Genomic DNA, 19,242 nt, shown 5'->3' with positions numbered 1-19,242 from the left:
TGAAGTTAAGTGAGTTGAGAAATGTGTCACAGTTGGCAGAATGCGGCATCACATCCACATGGAGGTTGAAGCCCCCCAATAAAATGGCTGGAGTGTCTGTATTGATGTGTTTGGCTATGCGTTCGATTAACGGGGATGGGTCAGATTCCAGGCATCCTGGGGGGGCATATGTAAGGCCAATTTGAAGGTGAGTGGATTTAAAGACTGCAAATTCTAGAGCTGGAGATGCATATGAGAACTGAAGCGACAAATTTAGACTTTTATTCGCGGCTAAAAGTAGGCCACCTCCTCTTTTTCTCGGTCTGGGGATGGAGAAGACATCATATGAGTGTAGAGGGAGTTGGTTGATTAGCACTGTGTCTTCAGGCTATAACCATGTTTCGATGATGGCACATAGATCTGGTTGGGAATCCGTAAGGAAGTCATAGAGAAGGTGAGTTTTTTTCGAGAGGGATTGTGCGTTGAGAAGTGTTAAAGAGAATAAAATGAGGCCCAGCAGTTGGTTCAGGGGAGAGATCATGATTGAGATGAGTCTTTTCTGTTGGATGGTGGGTAAAGTAGGCTTTTTTACAGAATTTCTCCTACTATTATGGATGATCGGAATGGCAAAAGTGCACATACTTGGTCCTTAAGGGGGCTGAAAATAAAGGGCGGAAACAGCTCGGTTGGAGCAAGATTGGCTGGCTTCTGATTAGTTGGAGGCCGAGGGTAGGATGGCTGGCTGCTGGTCCCCACGTGGCTTGTGGGAAGTGTCGCAGGGTGGGTGAAGGCTGTAAGCGAAGGTCGGCGGGTCTTGGGTCCCGGAACGGGGAGGCGCCGGAGCGAAATTGCACTGAAGTGGGAGCAGGTGAGCCACGGCAAAAGGATCGCCGGAAGGTAGAGCCCAAATTCAACGGGCTCTTACCTTGCTTCTGTTTTCGTCGGTTATTTTTACACAGTTTCGGGATATAGCGGGCCTTCGCGTTAATTTTTCCAAGTCAGAAGCATTGGCCCTACATTCACGGCTTCCACAGACATGGCCTGGCTCCTTCCCCTTCAAATGGGCACCTGGGAAACTAAAATATTTAGGCGTATGGATCCCCAGAGAATTGGATAAGCTCTATGAGTATAACATATGTGAAACCTTGGCATCCTTGGGGCGGCAGTTGCAGGCCTAGCAGTCTCTTCCCCTCAATTTTTCAGGGCGTTGTGCTCTAGTTAAAATAATGATTATTCCTACATTGCTATACAAGTTACACATGCTTCCCCTTTGGCTTAAGGTTTATGATCTTAATAAACTGCAGAGGGGGTTGATCCAATTTATATGGGCGGGTAAGCATGCACGGATTGCCTATCAAACACTGGTGTACCCAAAGGCTCGGGGTGGGTTGGGCCTGCCCGATTTCCGTGCTTACAATGTTGCTTGTCAGATGCGTTTTATTGGGGATTGGATTCTTGATGAATATACTTACTGTGAAGAAGGGATGTTAAATCGTATGACTTGGCCCTGGTCTCCTCTCTACGTGGTCCAAGCTCCTGCGGCCACGGTACAATCTCTCAATATTCCCAAATGTTTTTTTTATCCATGCCTGGCGGTGGCTCCATCGGCTGTATAGATTGCCGGGCTTGTTCTCATTGTTTACCCCGCTGGTGGGTAACTGATTTTCAGCCTGGTATTACCACCAGTGGCATCTTCAAGACTTGGGCTCGCTGTGGACTTAGGTATGCCTATCATTACTTTGAAGATGTCCCTCATCAATATATGTCCCTCATCAATATATGTCCCAACATACAATATACAACCATAGTTGTATATTGTATGTTACCCCGTAAGTTTTTCTTTGCCTACCTACAAGCTCGCCACTACTTGCAGGCTTTTCGCTGGCAAATCAGAGGAGTATGCACGCGAAACTGTTTTTGCTAAAACACTGGTTGAGTGTGTGTACTTACATAATTATATTCAGGGCTGGAGTAGATTGATTTCAAATACTCGATTGACTCCTCATCTTGATCTTCTGGCCCGCTACTGGACGCCATTTTGTGCAAAGGATGTTACAGTTCCCTTCCTTACTTCATGCTTCTCTTCTCTACATAAATGACTGAAGGACTGCGGGTTGCGCGACCTGCAATTTTGGATTATCCATCATACTATTTGTGATGATGTGCGCCGTTTTCGAATGGGTCGTCTCTCCTCTCCACTATGTATTAAATGTTCCACAACAGAGGGTACCATGTTGCATCGGCTGATTCTCTGCTCTTCCCTGGAGACTTTCTGGAACAATATACTGGCCTGAGTCCATAAATATATTCAGATACCTTTATGATTGTCTGCTGTGTTCCTATTGGCAGGACCGCAGGCGCTCCTTGTGAAATGTACGGGGGCACAGGATCGCTTTGGCAGGACTGCTTTTCTACTAGCTTGCCGAACAATACTTGCTGAGTGGATTGAGCCTGCGAGTATACCCTCACTTGTGGTCTGGCACCATCGTATGATGGACATGATTTTGCTGGAGCGCATGGATTTTCCCAAGTCTCCTCAGCCTAGGGATAAGCGATATGCAGATTGCTGGGCTTGCTATTACTCTTCTCTCACCTTGGATTTCCAGACTCAATTGCTTACAGCAGGATATATTGAAACTTGGTACACCAACTCTCCCGGGGTGAGTAACTCCTGAGTAGCCTTGCTACTAAATTCTCTTGATCAGGGTTTCTCTTTCCCTAAATGTTTTTAGGGCTCTTGGGCGGGGGTTGGGGGGGGCACGAATGTGGTTGGAAGGTGAGGTGGTTGTCTGAATGGGGTGTATGTGGTGTGTTTGGTTGTGCAGTTTGAATGTGTTGGGAGTGGTGGAGGTTTTGGTTGCTTATTGGGGTGGGTATTGTTACTAAACAGGAGGCCAGCATCACTACTGTACTGTTTGTTCTCTTGTTGCTATTGTTTTTAAATATGTTGCAGTGCTAGTGGAAATGCTTGTCTTTACAATAAAAATGATTTTGCAAAAAAAAAAAAAAAAAAAAAAGAAGTCTTATAGCCTTTCAAGGATGCCATAGAGGAGCTCAGGTCTTCAAAAGCCATTCTGAGTGAGATCATTCGCATAGTCATCATCCTTGAGAATAAGTTAAGAGGATTTCCAGCAGGAACAGGAACAGAAAGGAGAGGTGTTTCTGTTCATGGATTCCTTGCAGCAGCAGGTGCAAAACAGGCTGAAATTCCTCATCTATAAGTAATTTTTTTTTTACTTGAGTTTTAATCTTTATACTAATATCATCTTGAAAAGAAAAAGTATAATTACAAAAGCATGTTTAAAAATGTCTAAGAAGTAAAAGAAAATTAAAAATATATAAAACTCAAGCTAAAGGAAGAGAGGAAATTCAAACATTAAGTATTACATACCGTCAAACAAAAAAAATTGACTTAACCAATTAGGTGAAACAAAAACAAAAGATCTACTGCTTCTAAGTGAACATACCATTTCTAATGTAACTACTCCATATTTTAATCTTTTGTTACTAGTATATTTGATTTCTCAGTTTTAGTAAGCTATATATAGAAACATAGAAGTGACGGCAGAAGAAGACCAAACGGCCCATCCAGTCTGCCCAGCAAGCTTTCACACCTATTTGTTTTCATAATCTGTTACTCTGACCGCTGAGGTCAGGGCCCTTATTGGTAACTTTTTGGTTCCAATTCCCTTCCACCCCCACCATCGATGCATATAGCAGTGCTGGAGCTGCATCTAATTGGTTTGGGGTAGTAACCGCCGTAAATAAGCAAGCTACTCCCGTTTTTACCCTGCATGTGCAATTCAGCCATTGTTGGTTGTCTGAATAAAAATCCTCTTTGCTTAAATCCTTCTGTTGCTGAAGCAGTGAGCTGCACATGATACTTGACTTCCAAGTCAACTTTCATGCTTAATTGATTATGTTAAAAGGCACCCCCTCAAAAAAAAAAATTACAAGAAACCCCAAACACACACAACCACCCCAAGATGAGGTATCAGCAGCTTTCAAAACCACAAGGTCCTTTCTTCAGATGTCAACAAGATTAGGAGCAATTCATTCAAAAATTTTTGCCAGATAATGATAAACCTTTGGTTTAAAAGGTGCTTTATTACTGAAATGCTAGAACCATCAACATCTAAAGAATCATCAACTAAAGGCAGGAAGACAAAAAGGAAGGGAGACAGTTAAACACAGAATCCTCATGTATTAAATTTTGACCGAAAATTTCATTTTGTTTTAAAAAAAAAAAACCTTACCTGTCTACGCAAATCTCTGGTCTTCTTCGTCATTTTATCAATTGCAGAGTTAAGTGCATCACTTCTTTCTTTACGTCCAGTCTGGGAAAGAAAATGAAAATGTTATGAAATTAAGCAGACGAGAACTGTTAATGAAAGTGTTAATTTTTCCTTAAAACAAAACTGGGGTGGTTTATGCAAACACTTAACTGATGGATTAATTTAGATTTTAAAAGTACACAGATATGCAGCTCAACATTTTCAGAACAAGGAATTCTCAACCCAGACAGTTTAACCATAGCTGAAAAAATACTGAACTCAATTTTTAAAAATTACCGAACACAAGATCATGTGGTGTAGTAGAATATAGGTTGCTTTGCTCCAACCTTCCCCGAATCAACCTCCAGAGCTCTAATCTGCTAAAATTTCATCTAAGAGTGAGAATATCTAAGCGATTGGTTAGCAGTGTCACTACAATGTTCATGAGAGTAGCCAAAAGAGATGAGAAAGATAAACTAAAGACTGGGTGGTGAGAAAATGGTGGAGAGACTGCACTCCCAAAAGGGAAGCAGCACACACGCCAGCGATCACTGATCTTAAGGCGGCTGTAGTTGAAGTGCTTACACCTGAAATTAATAAAAATGTGGATAAAGTCTATGGATGACTGCTTACAATTTAAGATTTACTGATTGGATTAATAGTGACTGGGTGTTAGCGGACTCACAACTGACCAGATTTAGGTCCAGCTATAGCTTGTTAGGCTATGGACTATTAGAGATCCTGGTACCACCTGACTAAGCACTGGCCTTCACCAGCCTTATCTGAAAGAACAGATGTGTTCCTTGCTCTTATCTCATTGCCTGTTACTGAGCAAAAGAAGGAAAAATAGTATGCAATTTGAAATAGTCTTATGCAAAGATATGCCATATATACTGATCCACATTTATCAATTTATTGAACATAAGAAATGCCATACTGGGTCAGACCAAGGGTCTATCAAGCCCAGTACCCTGTGTTCAACAGTGGCCAACCAAGTCACAAGTACCTGGCAAGTACCCAAACATTAGATGAATAAATCCCAAGCTACTAAATCCTTATTAATAGCAGTTTATAGACTTCTGCTCTAGGAACTTATCTAAAACACTTTTTAAACCCAGTTACACTAACTGCTGTAACCATATCCTCTGGCAATGAATTCTAGAGCTTATTTATGCATTGAATGAAAAAGAATTTTCTACAATTTGTTTTAAATGAGCTACTTGCTAACTTCATGGAGTGCCCCCTAGTCCTTGTATTATCCGAAAGAGTAAATAACCAAGTCACATTTACCTGTTCAATTCCTTTCATGATTTTGTAGACCTCTATCATATCCCCCCCCTCAGCCATCTCTTCTCCAAGCTGAACAACCCTAACCTTTTTAGCCTATCATAGGGGAGCCGTTCTATCCTCTTTGTCATTGGTGACTGCTTTGATCTGCTATTTACTCCACCTTTGTATACAATGCTCTTCCAGTCTGCTAATTAACTAGCTCTCTACAATAATTTTCCACAGGTTCTTCCACCAAAGTCTGGACTGTTTTTTCCACATTTGAAGAGGATCAGTGGAAGCACTAGCCTGCTGCCTCCCCACAACCTGTGGTGTTCTAGGCGGCCTAGTGCTCACACCAGCCCTACATATTTTATTCCCAGACCTGGCTTCTGTTCAACAAGGCCAGTAAAGGCTGGGAATGCTAGATGCAGCAGAAGGGTGGGAATTCTAGCCACTTTACTGTTACTATATGTTAGCTATCAATGTTTTTTTTTTTTAATTTACATTTTCAATTACAAGAATAAACTTGAAAAAAACTAAAGAAACATTGTACATTAAGAAAAACAAAAATCCAATCTAAATAAACCAAAAAACATTAACTCTCAATTCAAGAGGGGGAAGAGAAAACACATTAAGGGAGATATAGAAGAAATTAATATAAAGCAAAAGCACAGAATAAAGGTTCTGAAAATTCAATATCACAGCATCATTCAAACTGAATGCAATTATTCAAGGAAAAATAATTGATATCTAATTCCTGCATACTTAGTTATACATTTGCAGGGATATCTAAGAGCCTCTTAATGACAAAGCTTCCTGATGCATAACTAAAAATAATTTCCTCCTATCCTGTGCGGATTTAGATACATCTGGATATATCTAAATTTTCTCCCCATAATACAAAGCTTGTGATTCTTATAAATACAATCTCAGAAGCATATTAAGATCTTATTCAAACTCAAAAGTGGCCAAGAATATCCCTCTTCTGAATACCAATCTCAGAACTATCCAACAAGGCAGACATCCAGGCCTCCTCTTGATCTTAAATACCAATAGGAGATCCCAATTATTCCACAGACCTTTGTTCAGTTGATATGAAGAAAACTTTATTCAAAGGTGGATATCCCCAAAATTTCCACAAAGTAATTAAGTAAATATCAAGGGGAAAAACAAAACCTTTGGAAATTGGAAAATTAAACCTTAAATGTTAGTGCCTAGAATAATCCTGAAACTACTCAATTTTCCTATGAACAAAGTTTTTATCTTGAATTAAAGTCAAGTTCAGTTCCTGAATGACTTGAATTTGAGGACATAACTTCCACCTTTCCCTTCAAAACAGCTATATCTTCAGACTGAGCTTTACACATCAACACCTTTAAACTAGGAGAGCTATATCTGTAGCACAACTGGAGATAGTATTTTCTACCTGTGTAAGTACAGTATGAATCTAAAAATATCCAAATGTCTTGCCAGTGGCAGCAATAGCTTGCTCAACAGTTGAAGGTACATCCAGCTGGAGCTTGAGGAGGACATCAACACCAGCAGATTTTCTCCAGCCAAAAACCTCACTTATTGCACTCACTGCAGTATATTCCCGTGGGGCTTCCATCCAGCTCCCGCTCCCCTCTGCGTTGGTTAGTCACATCATCGTTCAATGTTGTATGTACAAGTAAGGACTGTGGTGCTGCAGGCTGCCTTGGAGGCTGATGCTCGGGAGGTGAGAGTGTCAGATCAAGATTCTGGGAGTTTGGGTCTCCGTGACATGGAACTCCATGCACTGAGTTCATCGATCCTCTGCACCTGTCCAGACTGCTCATCAGATCTAGTGTTTGCCAGGTAGATGAGGTGCAGATTCAGATGAGAAAGCACTCTGACAACTTTTTCACTTATTTGAGAAAGGAAACTATTACTAGAACAAAATGAAGCAGCGAGCCGTTATGCCGCCATATGTAGATACTGTGAGCTTAGACAGACAAGGTTGTCCAAAACTGAGAAATGAATGAAAAAAAAATTTAATCATAAACATGAATAAAATAGAAGCAAAATATATTGGGCCAGCAGCAATCTCCAATTTCCACAGGGAAAATGAAGTTCAAAAGGGTGCCAAATCACTGATTTGGCATGATCTTGCAGAAAATAACTACAGAGGACACACATGTACTATGTGCCCATGGTCTCTAACTAGAATCAGGGATATTAAAATTCCTTCAAGGCTTACTTGCCAGAAATGACATGCAATCGCACCACTCAAAAATGGTTTTCTGGGAGGCGGGTGGCAGGAGTACAGAGTGAATGCATTTCTTCCCTGGAAAGCTCCTCCTCTCTCCCACTCCTTTCCTCTTCCTGCTCTCAGCTCTCTCATTCTCTCCCTCTACTCCCCCACAGAAGTCTTCTCTCCTATTATGTCTCAATCTGGACCAAAGTCTCCCCACTCTAAGGCTTCTGTCTGCTCATCTCAGCCATCATCAGGGTGAAGTTGCTTTTTTTTTCAGTCACTAAGAAAACCCAGGTGAGCAAATTGTGAAGCCTTGCTTAGGCTTATCACTGCAGTGGGAATAAAAATGGGGGAAAACCTATGGTAGATGCAAATGAAGACTGGAGCAAGTTTAGAATAAGGACACACATGTTGGTTAAAAGGTTTACTATTTAAACTACTGAAATTTAACTGCTTAAACAATGGTGAAGGCAGCTGCAGCAAACCATTCATACCACCTACGCCAATGTGGTTAAGCACATGCGCCTCAAGCTTGCCAATAGCAGCTCAGCCTGTCCCAAAGTGGGGCAAACATGGGAACCATGCCGCCAACCAGTAGGCAGTGCCAAAGTGAGCCTCTGCCTGACCTACTCTCTCCCATCCCAGCAGCTACAGTTAAATGGACTAACGAGTAAGACCGATTACCAGTTAACAGTTTCATATGTTATATCTCTAGGAATGAGCTGGGAAGTCAATTAAGCAGGTGCAGTAGAAAGCAGGATAGTCCATATAGAGCAATAGTTTTGAAACAAGTACAGTAAATAAAACTAATGCAGTAACTATACTTTGTGAAGATACTTGAAAATTAAATGTAGTAAAAGTTACAAAACAAATCTCTGGATAAGAAAGCTCCCCAAACTGCCCAAAGGCTTGAAAGAATAAAATGCTAAATTTAATTCACACATTCATTTCCTTTCTGCTAGGCTAGAAGGAAAAGAATGATTTAAGTTTACTGAAATGCTTTTCTGTTCACATGAACCACTTTTAAACATGAGCCTTTTACTTTTGGAAACTTAATATTCCCAAATAGGTCTGAAAACTAAAAAGATGCACCTCTTCCTGCAGACTATTCAAGCTACAGCAGTATTTTGTAACTAGGCAACCCATAGACGTCAACAGCATTTCTCGTGCAATAGTAAAATCTACTCAAGAGGGCAGACTATCCTAATAATCAACAATATCAACAAGCTACCAGAGGTTTCATTCTGCAAGTGAACAATCTCTGTATAACCAGGATTCCAACATCAACCACTTCAGTTACCTGAAAATGTTTAATTTCCACTAGATAAAATCTACCTTTTCACTAGTGTTACTATAATTCAAACTTTACATTACAGACTACTATTGCAAATAGTTAAGGGTTTCCATTTATTTATATTTTCGTTTTAACCTGGATATACATTTACTAACAAACATTGATAAGAATGACAGAGAAAGAAAAGATATTCAAGAAGGGGAGGATGTTCAGACCTTTTATAGATAACTTCAATACCTACAGTGCCTGAATATAAATGCTTTGAAGTGTCTGAAAGGTGGAATATAAAATCAAATAAGTAAATAAGAATAAAAATAATATTGCTAAATAAACAATCACTACACTGTAGTGTGAATCACTAGATAAAGCACATTTGCTTACCTATAAACAGGATGATTTAGCCATTACACATAGGAAGGACCAGTGCAAGGGTATTAGGCATCCTAGGAGAATCTTATGGCCTTATACACCCCTCCCCCTCACAGATCACAACTTCATCTCCATGGCCTTCTAAATACATTTGTTGGACCATCGCCAGTTCGGATTCTGAAAGGGCCACAACAGTTACTTTTAGCATCCCTACTGGATGTCCTCTATTGTTGCTTGGAGTAAGGAGAGTCAGGCTTGTTAATGTAGTTGGATTTATTTGCTGCCTTTAATTCTGTTCAACATGTTTGTTGATAAACTAATTAAGTCAATTTGGACTGGAGGGACAGTAATACAATGGTTTGAATCCTTTTTAAAAGGACAGAATCAAAGAGTACAGTAAGGCCTTTCATTCTCAGACTGGCATTCATTGAGCTTGGGAGTCCCTCAGGATTCTGCTCTGTCCTCCATGTTTTTTTAAATTTATATATAGCAAATATTGGAGGAGTAAGGGAGCTGGGAGTGTCATACTATATTTATGCAGACATTCAGATTTTCCCTAATGATAAAGACAGTTTTCTACTGCCTTTATTTTATCAAACTTGAGTAAAATTCATATTTTATTAAGAGAAAAAAGACTTGCATTGAACGTGTCCAAGACTAGGTTGCTGGGGATGGGGAAAAGGCTCCCCTTCAAGGGCTTACAGATTAATTATTTATGGGGAACAAACAGATTGGTTAAATGCGGCCATTCGTTTACATACTCCCCAAAGGAACCTTAGGTCAGCCAATAAGGGTCTAATAATTCCCTCAGTGAATTCAGCACACCTTAGACAAGTGAGAGCGCGAGCAGAATGGATAGCAGGCCCCAAACTGTGGAATACGTTACCAGCTAGGGTGAGATTACAAGCTGATACTAAAAAAATTCAAGTCCGAACTTAAAACATGGGTATTTGACTGTGTGTATGCAGAACCCAACTAAAAATGACCTTGTAACTCTTGCCTCTATTTTAAGAGTTTTAATATCTTTTAATATCTTAAATTCTTAGTTTTCAATTTTTACCCTGTATCAGTTTTATGGTTTAAGTTCTGTATTAATCATTAATTAATTATTTTATAGTTACATAGCTGTTGGCAATTTGTTTTATTGATTAATTATTTACAATTGTATTTCATTTCTTTTATATTGTAAACCTTTGTGATGGAATACCTGATACGACAGTATATAAAACTTAACTAGAAACTTTGAAGGGGTGTCATTACTGATCTTGTCTGAGGTACGAAGTTTGGGCACCTTAGACTCCAAATTGTCTATGGTGAACCACGTAAAGAAAGTAGCAAATATTCTATTCTATAAACTTAGGATGGTGCAAGCGCTCATTTTGAGCCACATTGATTATAGTAATGCCCTCTTTGTTGGGCTTCCTGGTAAGGTTATTCGATCATTACAGATGGTCCAAAATGCAATTGCTAGGGCCATAAGTGGCAAGGGTAGATAGGATCATATATTTCCAGTGTTGAAGGAGCTACATTGCCTCCCTGTGAGTCAAAGGTCTCAATTTAAAATGATGATCTTTTATTCTCTGAGCAAAGTAGTTTATAAATGTATGCTGGTTAAATTAAAACCACATAAGTTGCACAGATCCTTAAGCTCTAGGAGGAATGGGATTATTGGCATTATCCTCCAAGTCAGGCATTCCAAATGCAGATAACTAGGCAAAGAGTGTTAAATAATAAAATTTTCAGCGCTATACATGTGGAATAAATTGCCAGAGAAACTATGAAAGGAAGATATTAAAAAGTTTGGAAAACAGTTGAAAACCTTGATATGTCAGGATGCTTTTTATTGACTTGGTATTGTTTCATCTGTGTTTGAATGTTATTCTGTAACCGCCTTGGACTACTATATAGGAAGAAGTGGGATATAAAACATTGTATAAAATAAATTTGTGCTATATACATTTTTATTTTGTTATATTTTGTTTTATATTCAACTGTTTTATATTATGAATGTGAAACTGTAATCCGTGCTGAACTTGTTGGATTCGCAGAATATAAGGGGATAAAGGAGGAGGAATAGGCAAAATATCAGAATTTTTAATACATGGATGAAGAACCAGTAAAGAAAGGTTTTGGAAATAGTGGAGGCTGGAGAGAATATGTTGTATCACAAACATGGACTGCTTCCATATGATACATTGATAAGAATTAACTAGATCTGGAGGAACTAATTAAATTTGCCTGCCACCCCCAACAAGTCAGTGATGAAACACACAAATGTATCTCTCAGACTATCTAAAGTACACAGAATACAAGGGGGTTAAGTATGAGGATAGACAGAGGGAAACAATGGAAGGAGGAATATCTAGAAGACTAAACCCAAATGCTTAATTTTGGCAATAAAATTTCCAAAGAAAATACGCAGGAAAGGAAGTATGGCAATATGCACAAAATAATATTAAAATAAAAGAAATGTAGGGGGTATAGGAAAAGGTGGTGCTGTAGGTTATGTAGGAAAAGGATGACAAAACTTCCATCTATACTGACATGATCTACAGATTTTGGACAGACAGAAGAGCTGGACAGTGATCTAGTCAAAGATCTGCATAAGATTATAATGACAGGGGAAGTGTTTGTGGGAGATTTTTAATCTGTTGGATTGAATGAGCATATACCATCCAGGGAATCAAAAGTCAAGAGATGGCGGAGGAAGAAGAGAAAATGAGAAGTATTTGAGAAAGCTTGAGGAGTGGTTGAGTGCTTTGCAATTCAGATGCTAATCAGGAGAGTACAAAATCATGCATTTCAGCTGAAAAAATCCAAGAGGAGGAATACACTGCTGGGGGTGAGATACTGATGTGCTCCAACAACGAGACCTCAGAGCAACAGCAACGATCAGAGTACTAAGGCAGTGGTCAAAGCCAGAGGGATACTAAGATACACAGACAAGAAGTAGTACTTATCTGTAACAGAAGTTCTCGAAGGACAGGAGAGGTCGGTCTTCACACATGGGTGAATTTCAAATAGGTACAAATAATGCAAAAATAGCAATCCTTTTATAGAGAAAAAAAATGCTTTACTTACAAGAGGTTGTCGTATGAGGCTCCAAAAAGGAAGGAGTAACAAAATATTTCGAGGAAAAAGGTGGTGGGTGTATAACATAGCCTCCCAATGGAAGTGATGGAGACAAAAATGTAATAAGAGTTTAAGAAAGCATGGGATACACACAGAGAATCCCTAGCTGCAAAGTAGTGAGATGGCCAAGATTAACTGGAGTCTATGACACTGCACCAGGACTAAAATTGGGTAGATTAGATAGGTATTGTGGTCCTTATCTGCTGTCAGTCTCTGCTTCTATGATGCAGAGGGCCCCATGCATGTTAGCAGAATATTGCTTTGACTGCATCTCCTGGTACTTGTTCTCATCTCTCTCCATATATAGTAGTAATGAATACCAATACTTCTATTAGCAATGTTTTTTGCCCTTTGCCAATATTTGATTTTCTAGCACTATTAGAACCTATGATGGGAGATATATTGCCACTATTCCCCATCTGATGACCCACCTGTGAGTCTGCAAGGCTCTGCTACTTTGTTTCTTTCTGCAATGGCAGCCTGAGAGAGCCCTGGCCAGTCAAATACAGAAAAGTTCCCCATCATTTCAAAATCATTACCGTCACTAGAACCCTGGTAAAGATGCTAACCCAAAAGCCAAAGTTATACACTGAAAATGCATTCCATACACTATAAATCAGAAGTAGCTTGAAGGACCTTAGTTACTAGAATGCAGATGTATGTCTTGGAGATCTAGGAAGCACAGATGTCTTCCAGCCTGATAGTGATTATAGAATCCTCTTTGAAAAATTGTTGTCTTACAACCTTGGTTAACCTCGAGGTCCAGGACATGAAAGATTCCTTCTGACCTTTTTGGGGCTATAAAATAGCGTCTGTACACACGTAAGTACTTCTGATCACACCTATACATACAATGTGTGACAATGCCCACAAAAGGCACTGGATTTTTTTACTTCTGTAGTACTCAAAAGCAAAAAATAAAATATAAGTATTCAAATTCCTTACAAGCTTGCCAAACCAATTCCATTTTGGCTGGGACTTTACCTGGCAGCAACATGGCCTTCTTTGCCTCAACATAATTTTCACGAATCTTGAATAGTTTCATCTCCATCAACCAGGATCTTTTGAAGGAAAATCCTCAGAAGATGGGCCTCACATTCTCAGTTATAGTTCTCTTCCTCCTCAGACTCCACATGCCACTGACTAGAGCAAGAGTCATACCTGCTGTCAGAAAGACACCTAGCAGTACATAATACAGGGCTAGGATAAGATCTGGGGATCCAAAATAAGTCCTCATGTGTTGGGATCACTTTACAATAGCCTGAGATAGGCAGAACATGTGGCCAATTATAGGCAGGAGTCATCCTGTTTAATAGCTACACTTAAGGGCTGCAACCACATTCTTGTGTAAACATACTTGCAGAAAGAACCCTTCACTACAATAGCTGTGTATTTTTGTGAAGCATATCAAACTGCTCACCTTGGTGGAAGCACCATTGATTTTTACCCCCCATAACTAGCAAATGATCTTTGGGTGAAACCTAGGGATGGATCACTCTCTTGTTCACTTGGGCCCAATCCTCTGTTCATGATCTCTACCATCTAGGGATATCAGAATTGGGCCCACCTCCCAATGCATATTTAGACTCAACTGAATATTAGGACCAATTGTTTGGAGAGCATACCCATCTCTGAATCAATATTGATGACAAAGCGCAAATGGAACCTAGCCAAAAGGCTTCCCAAAGGGAGCAGAGATGATTTACTTCTTCGTGGAAAGAGGCAGATCACTGCCATTATGGGGGAAATAATGTGCTGGGGTAGAGGGAGTCTGATGGGTCAGATGGCTCAGGCCCCAAAGAATTAAGATATACTAATATGCAAAAAATTCAAGATAGAAACCATAGTAATTCAGAATTCAGCTGTCAACTTGAGCTGTATTTCTCTGGAGTGTGACCAAGCATGAGGAATTGGCTAAACTTTATAACTTACTAGAGCTAATACCATCAGAAAGATATGCTTTGGCTGATATAGCAAATGTGGCTTACCTGTAACAGGTGTTCTTACAGGACAGAATATGTTAGTCCTCACATATGGGTGACATCACAGGATGGAGCCCAATCAATCAATCACGGAACACTTCTGTCAAAGTTTCCAGAACTTTGACTGGCCCCTACTGGGCATGCCCAGCATGGCACTAACCCTGCAGCCAGCAGGGTTCCCCCTTCAGTCTTGTTAAAAAGCTACAGGTAGTGCCAAAAATAAAATAAGAAAATGCTACGAACCCAATACCGCGGGGTGGCAGGCGGGTTTCGTGAGGACTAATATCCTGCTGTCCTGTGAGAACACCTGTTACAGGTAAGCAACATTTGCTTTCTCACAGGACAAGCAGGATGGTAGTCCTCACATATGTGTGAGTACCGAGCTGAGGATGCCCGAGTGTGCACCAAATGTACCCAGGTGTGCAAGGCACTAGGCCTGGGATGAAATTTGGCAGAGGGCATCCTGAACCCCACCGGGCAGGCGGAAAGGTATTGGTATGTCACGTTGTAAATAGGTTGCGCAAGACAGACTGGCCAAAAATGGAATCTGGTCTTCCGGCTTTGTCTAACCAATAATGGGCTGTAAAGGTATGGTGAGAACGCCAGGTGGCAGCCCTGCAAATGTCAGGAAGTGGCACCGAGCATAGGTGGGCTACAGAAGTTGCCATGGCCCTCACAGTGTGCTTTAACACGGTCTTGGAGTGGAATTCCCGCTTGCTGATAGCAAAAGGATATGCAGTCCGCCAACCAGGAGGAGAGAGTCTGCTTACCCACAGACTGCCCCAATTTGATAGGATGGAAAGAGACAAACAATGGAGTGCTTTTCCTGTGGGCAGCTGTACGGTCTAGGTAGAACGCTAAAGCCCGTTTGCAGTCAAGGATATGCAGAGCTTGCTCTCCTGGATTGGAATGGGGCCTGGGAAAAACGATAGGTAGTATAATAGATTGATTGAGATGAAACTCCGAAACTACCTTAAGCAAGAATTTAGGGTGAGTGCGGAGTACTGCCCGGTCCTTCAAAAGTTTAGTGTAAGGCGGATAGGTAACTAGAGCCTGTAATTCACTAACTCTGCGAGCGGACGTGATTGCCAAAAGGAAAATCACTTTCCATGTGAGATATCGAGGGTCACAGGATTGAAGAGGCTCGAATGGTGGTTTCATGAGCCGACCCAAAACCAGGTTGAGGTCCCAAGAAAGGGCCGGAGGACAGAGAGGAGGCTTGAGGTGAAGCAAGCCCTTCAAAACACGTGTTACAAGGGGTTGTACTGAAATGGGAACATCCCCGATACTTTTATGGAAGGCGGCTACCGCACTGACATGCATTCTGATGGAGGAAGTTTTTAGACCTGACTGACAAGTGCCAGAAATAGTCCAGAAACTTCGTGATTGGACAGGTAAAAGGGGTCAAGGGACTGAGAAGAGCACCATGACATAAACCTGGTCCATTCGTAAGAAAACGATTTTCTCGTGGAAGGCTTCCGTGAAGCAATGAGGACACAGGAAACTGGTTCAGAAAGGTTAAGTGGCTGAAGGATTAGCCTTTCAACATCCATGCCGTCAGGGACAAAGCTTGAAGGTTGGGGTGGCGTAGGCACCCGCCATTTTGAGTGATTAGACGCGGGTCCTTTCCCAAGGGAATGTGCCTGCGAATGGAGAGATCCTGAAGTATTGGAAACCACACTTGGCGTGGCCAGTGAGGTGCTATCAGGATCATGGTTCCCTTGTCCTGACATAACTTCACGAGAGTCTTCGAGAGAAGTGGAAGTGGAGGGAATGCATATAGGAGACCGGTTGCCCATGAGAGGGAGAACGCATCTCTTGGCTGATAGTGTTGGTTGTGAGTGAGAGAGCAGAAGTTCTCTACTTTGCGGTTCTGAGGTGACGCAAAGAGGTCTATTTGAGGATAACCCCATTGTTGGAAGATCAAGTTCGCTACTGAGGGGTTGAGAGACCACTCGTGCGGTTGAAAGGTGTGACACAGCTTGTCTGCCATCACATTGTCCACTCCCGGCAAGTAGGTGGCCCTGAAGTACATCGAGTGGGAGAGGGCCTCTGCCCATATCTGTGCAGCTTCCTGACACAGAAGGTAGTAGCCCGTCCCTCTCTGTTTGTTGATGTACTACATGGCCACCTGGCTGTCCGTCTGGATCAGGATGACTTGATTGGAGAGGCGATCCTGAAATACCCTGAGAGCATATCTGATTGCTCGAAGCTCCAGGAAATTTATTTGGTGTTTGGCTTCCTCTGGAGACCAAGATCCTTGTGTCTGCAGATCGGCCACGTGGGCTCCCCAGCCGAGGTTGGAAGCATCGGTGGCGAGTGTTATTTGAGGGTCTGGAGCCTGGAAGGGCAAGCCTTACACCTTGGAGGAGATTGTCCTGATTTCTCCACCAGGCGAGAAGGGGCTGAATGGATTGAGTCCATTGTAACCTTAGAGTCCACTGCATGACTCTCATGGCCAATCGGGCCATTGGGGTGACCTGAACTGAGGACGCCATGTGTCCCAGGAGGATGAGAAAGTGGTGTGCAGTCACGGAGTGCTGAGACTGCAGCTGGTGTGCAAGAGATGACAGTGAGAGCTCGCTGTCGAGGCAGAAAAACTTTTGCCTACAAGGTGTCCAAGTCTGCCCCAATGAACAATAAGGTTTGAGATGGGATTAAGTAGGATTTGTCGTAGTGGACGAGAAATCCGAGCGAAATTAGAGTGTGTAGGGTAAGATGTAGGGACGACAGAGCAGCTTGCTGAGTGGGAGCCCTGATTAACCATCCTTATTGAGTACCAGCCTTCACAACAGTTTACAGAAACAACAACTGTTTACATAAAACAGAACAAAAAACTGATTACATTACAACAAAAAACTTAGGAGGGATATAGATTGGAGTTTGTTGTCTTGCCCCCTTCCCTGCAGCCTCTTCCACATTAGGGTTGCCAATTGGATGTTGGGGAGATACCAGTTCCGGAGATGGTTTTCAGGGGTGATGAGTCAGACGAACTGAACAAAATCACTGTGAACCTGGAAGATGTAGTAGGCCAGATTGACAAACTAAAGAGTATCAAATCACCTGGACCGGATGGTATGCATCCTAGGCTACTGAAGGAACTCAAAAATGAAATTTCTGATCTATTAGTTAGAATTTGTAACCTATCATTAAAATCATCCATTGTACTTGAAGACTGGAGGGTGGCCAATGTAACCCCAATATTTAGAAAAGGCTCCAGGGGCAAGTCGGTTAACTATAGGCCAGTGAGCCTGACTTCAGTGCCGGGAAAAATAGTGGAAACTATTCTCAAGATCAAAATCGTAGAGCATATAGAAAGACATGGTTTAATGGAACACAGTCAAAATGGATTTACCCAAGGAAGTCTTGCCTAACAAATCTGCTTCATTTTTTTTGAAGGGGTTAATAAACATGTGGATAAAGGTGAACCGGTAGATATAGGGTATTTGGATTTTCAGAAGGTGTTTGACAAAGTCCCTCATGAGAGGCTTCTAAGAAAAACTAAAAAGTCATGGGATAGGAGGCGATGTCCTTTCGTGGATTACAAACTGGTTAAAAGACAGGAAACAGAGTAGGATTAAATGGTCAATTTTCTCAGTGGAAAAGGGTAAACAGTGGAGTGCCTCAGGGATCTGTACTTGGACTGGTGCTTTTCAATATTCAATAAATGATTTGGAAAGGAATACGACGAGTAAGGTTATCAAATTTGCGGATGATACAAAATTATTCAGAGTAGTTAAATCACAAGCGGATTGTGATACATTACAGGAGAACCTTGAAAGACTAGAAGATTGGGCATCCAAATGGCAGATGAAATTTAATGTGGACAAGTGCAAGGTGTGGCATATAGGGAAAAATAACCCTTGCTGTAGTTACACGATGTTAGGTTCCATATTAGGAGTTACCACCCAGGAAAAAGATCTAGGCATCATAGTGGATAATACTTTAAAATCGTCGGGTCAGTGTGCTGCAGCAGTAAAAAAGCAAACAGAATGTTAGGAATTAGGAAGAGAATGGTTAATAAAACGGAAAATGTCATAATGCCTCTATATCGCTCCATGGTGAGACCGCACCTTGAATACTGTGTACAATTCTGGTCGCCGCATCTCAAAAAAGATATAGTTGGGCAACCAAAATGATAAAGGGGGTGGAACAGCTCCCCTATGAGGAAAGGCTGAAGAGCTTAGGGCTGTTTAGCTTGGAGAAGAGATGGCTGAGGGGGGATATGATAGAGGTCTTTAAGATCATGAAAGGTCTTGAACGAATAGATGTGAATCGATTATTTACACTTTCGAACAATAGAAGGACTGACTAGGGGGCATTCCATGAAGTTAGCAAGTAGCACATTTAAGACTAATCTGAGAAAATTCTTTCACTCAACGCACAATAAAGCTCTGGAATTTGCTGCCAGAGAATGTGGTTAGTGCAGTTAGTGTAGCTGGGTTAAAAAAAAAAAAAGTTTGGATAAGTTCTTGGAGGAGAAGTCCATTAACGGCTATTAATCAAGTTTACTTAGGGAATAGCCATTGCTATTAATTGCATCAGTAGCATGGGATCTTCTTAGTATTTGGGTAATTACCAGGTTCTTATGGCCTGATTTGGCCTTTGTTGGAAACAGGATGCTGGGCTTGATGGACCCTTGGTCTGGACCCAGCTTGGCAATTTCATATGTTCTTAATTGTCCTGATTTTTTTCTGGACTGTACAGAAAAAATTAGGAGAGATAAAA

The 19,242-nt window shown here is 41.2% G+C and overlaps 1 protein-coding gene across 1 annotated transcript in view; it reads right to left on the bottom strand.

Moving 5' to 3' along the window:
- The window catches only part of CTNNA1 (catenin alpha 1), a 332,156-nt gene that overhangs the window by 111,730 nt on the left and 201,184 nt on the right, over positions 1–19,242 (bottom strand). The window contains 1 exon segment of the mRNA XM_029583454.1: positions 4,236–4,316. Within this exon segment, the coding sequence (XP_029439314.1) occupies positions 4,236–4,316 (81 nt within the window).

This window comes from Rhinatrema bivittatum, chromosome 18 (assembly GCF_901001135.1).
Source record: "Rhinatrema bivittatum chromosome 18, aRhiBiv1.1, whole genome shotgun sequence".
Taxonomy (NCBI): Eukaryota; Metazoa; Chordata; class Amphibia; order Gymnophiona; family Rhinatrematidae; genus Rhinatrema; species Rhinatrema bivittatum.
The sequence above is the reverse complement of the archived record's forward strand: the minus strand, read 5'-3'. Positions and strand labels throughout refer to the sequence as shown.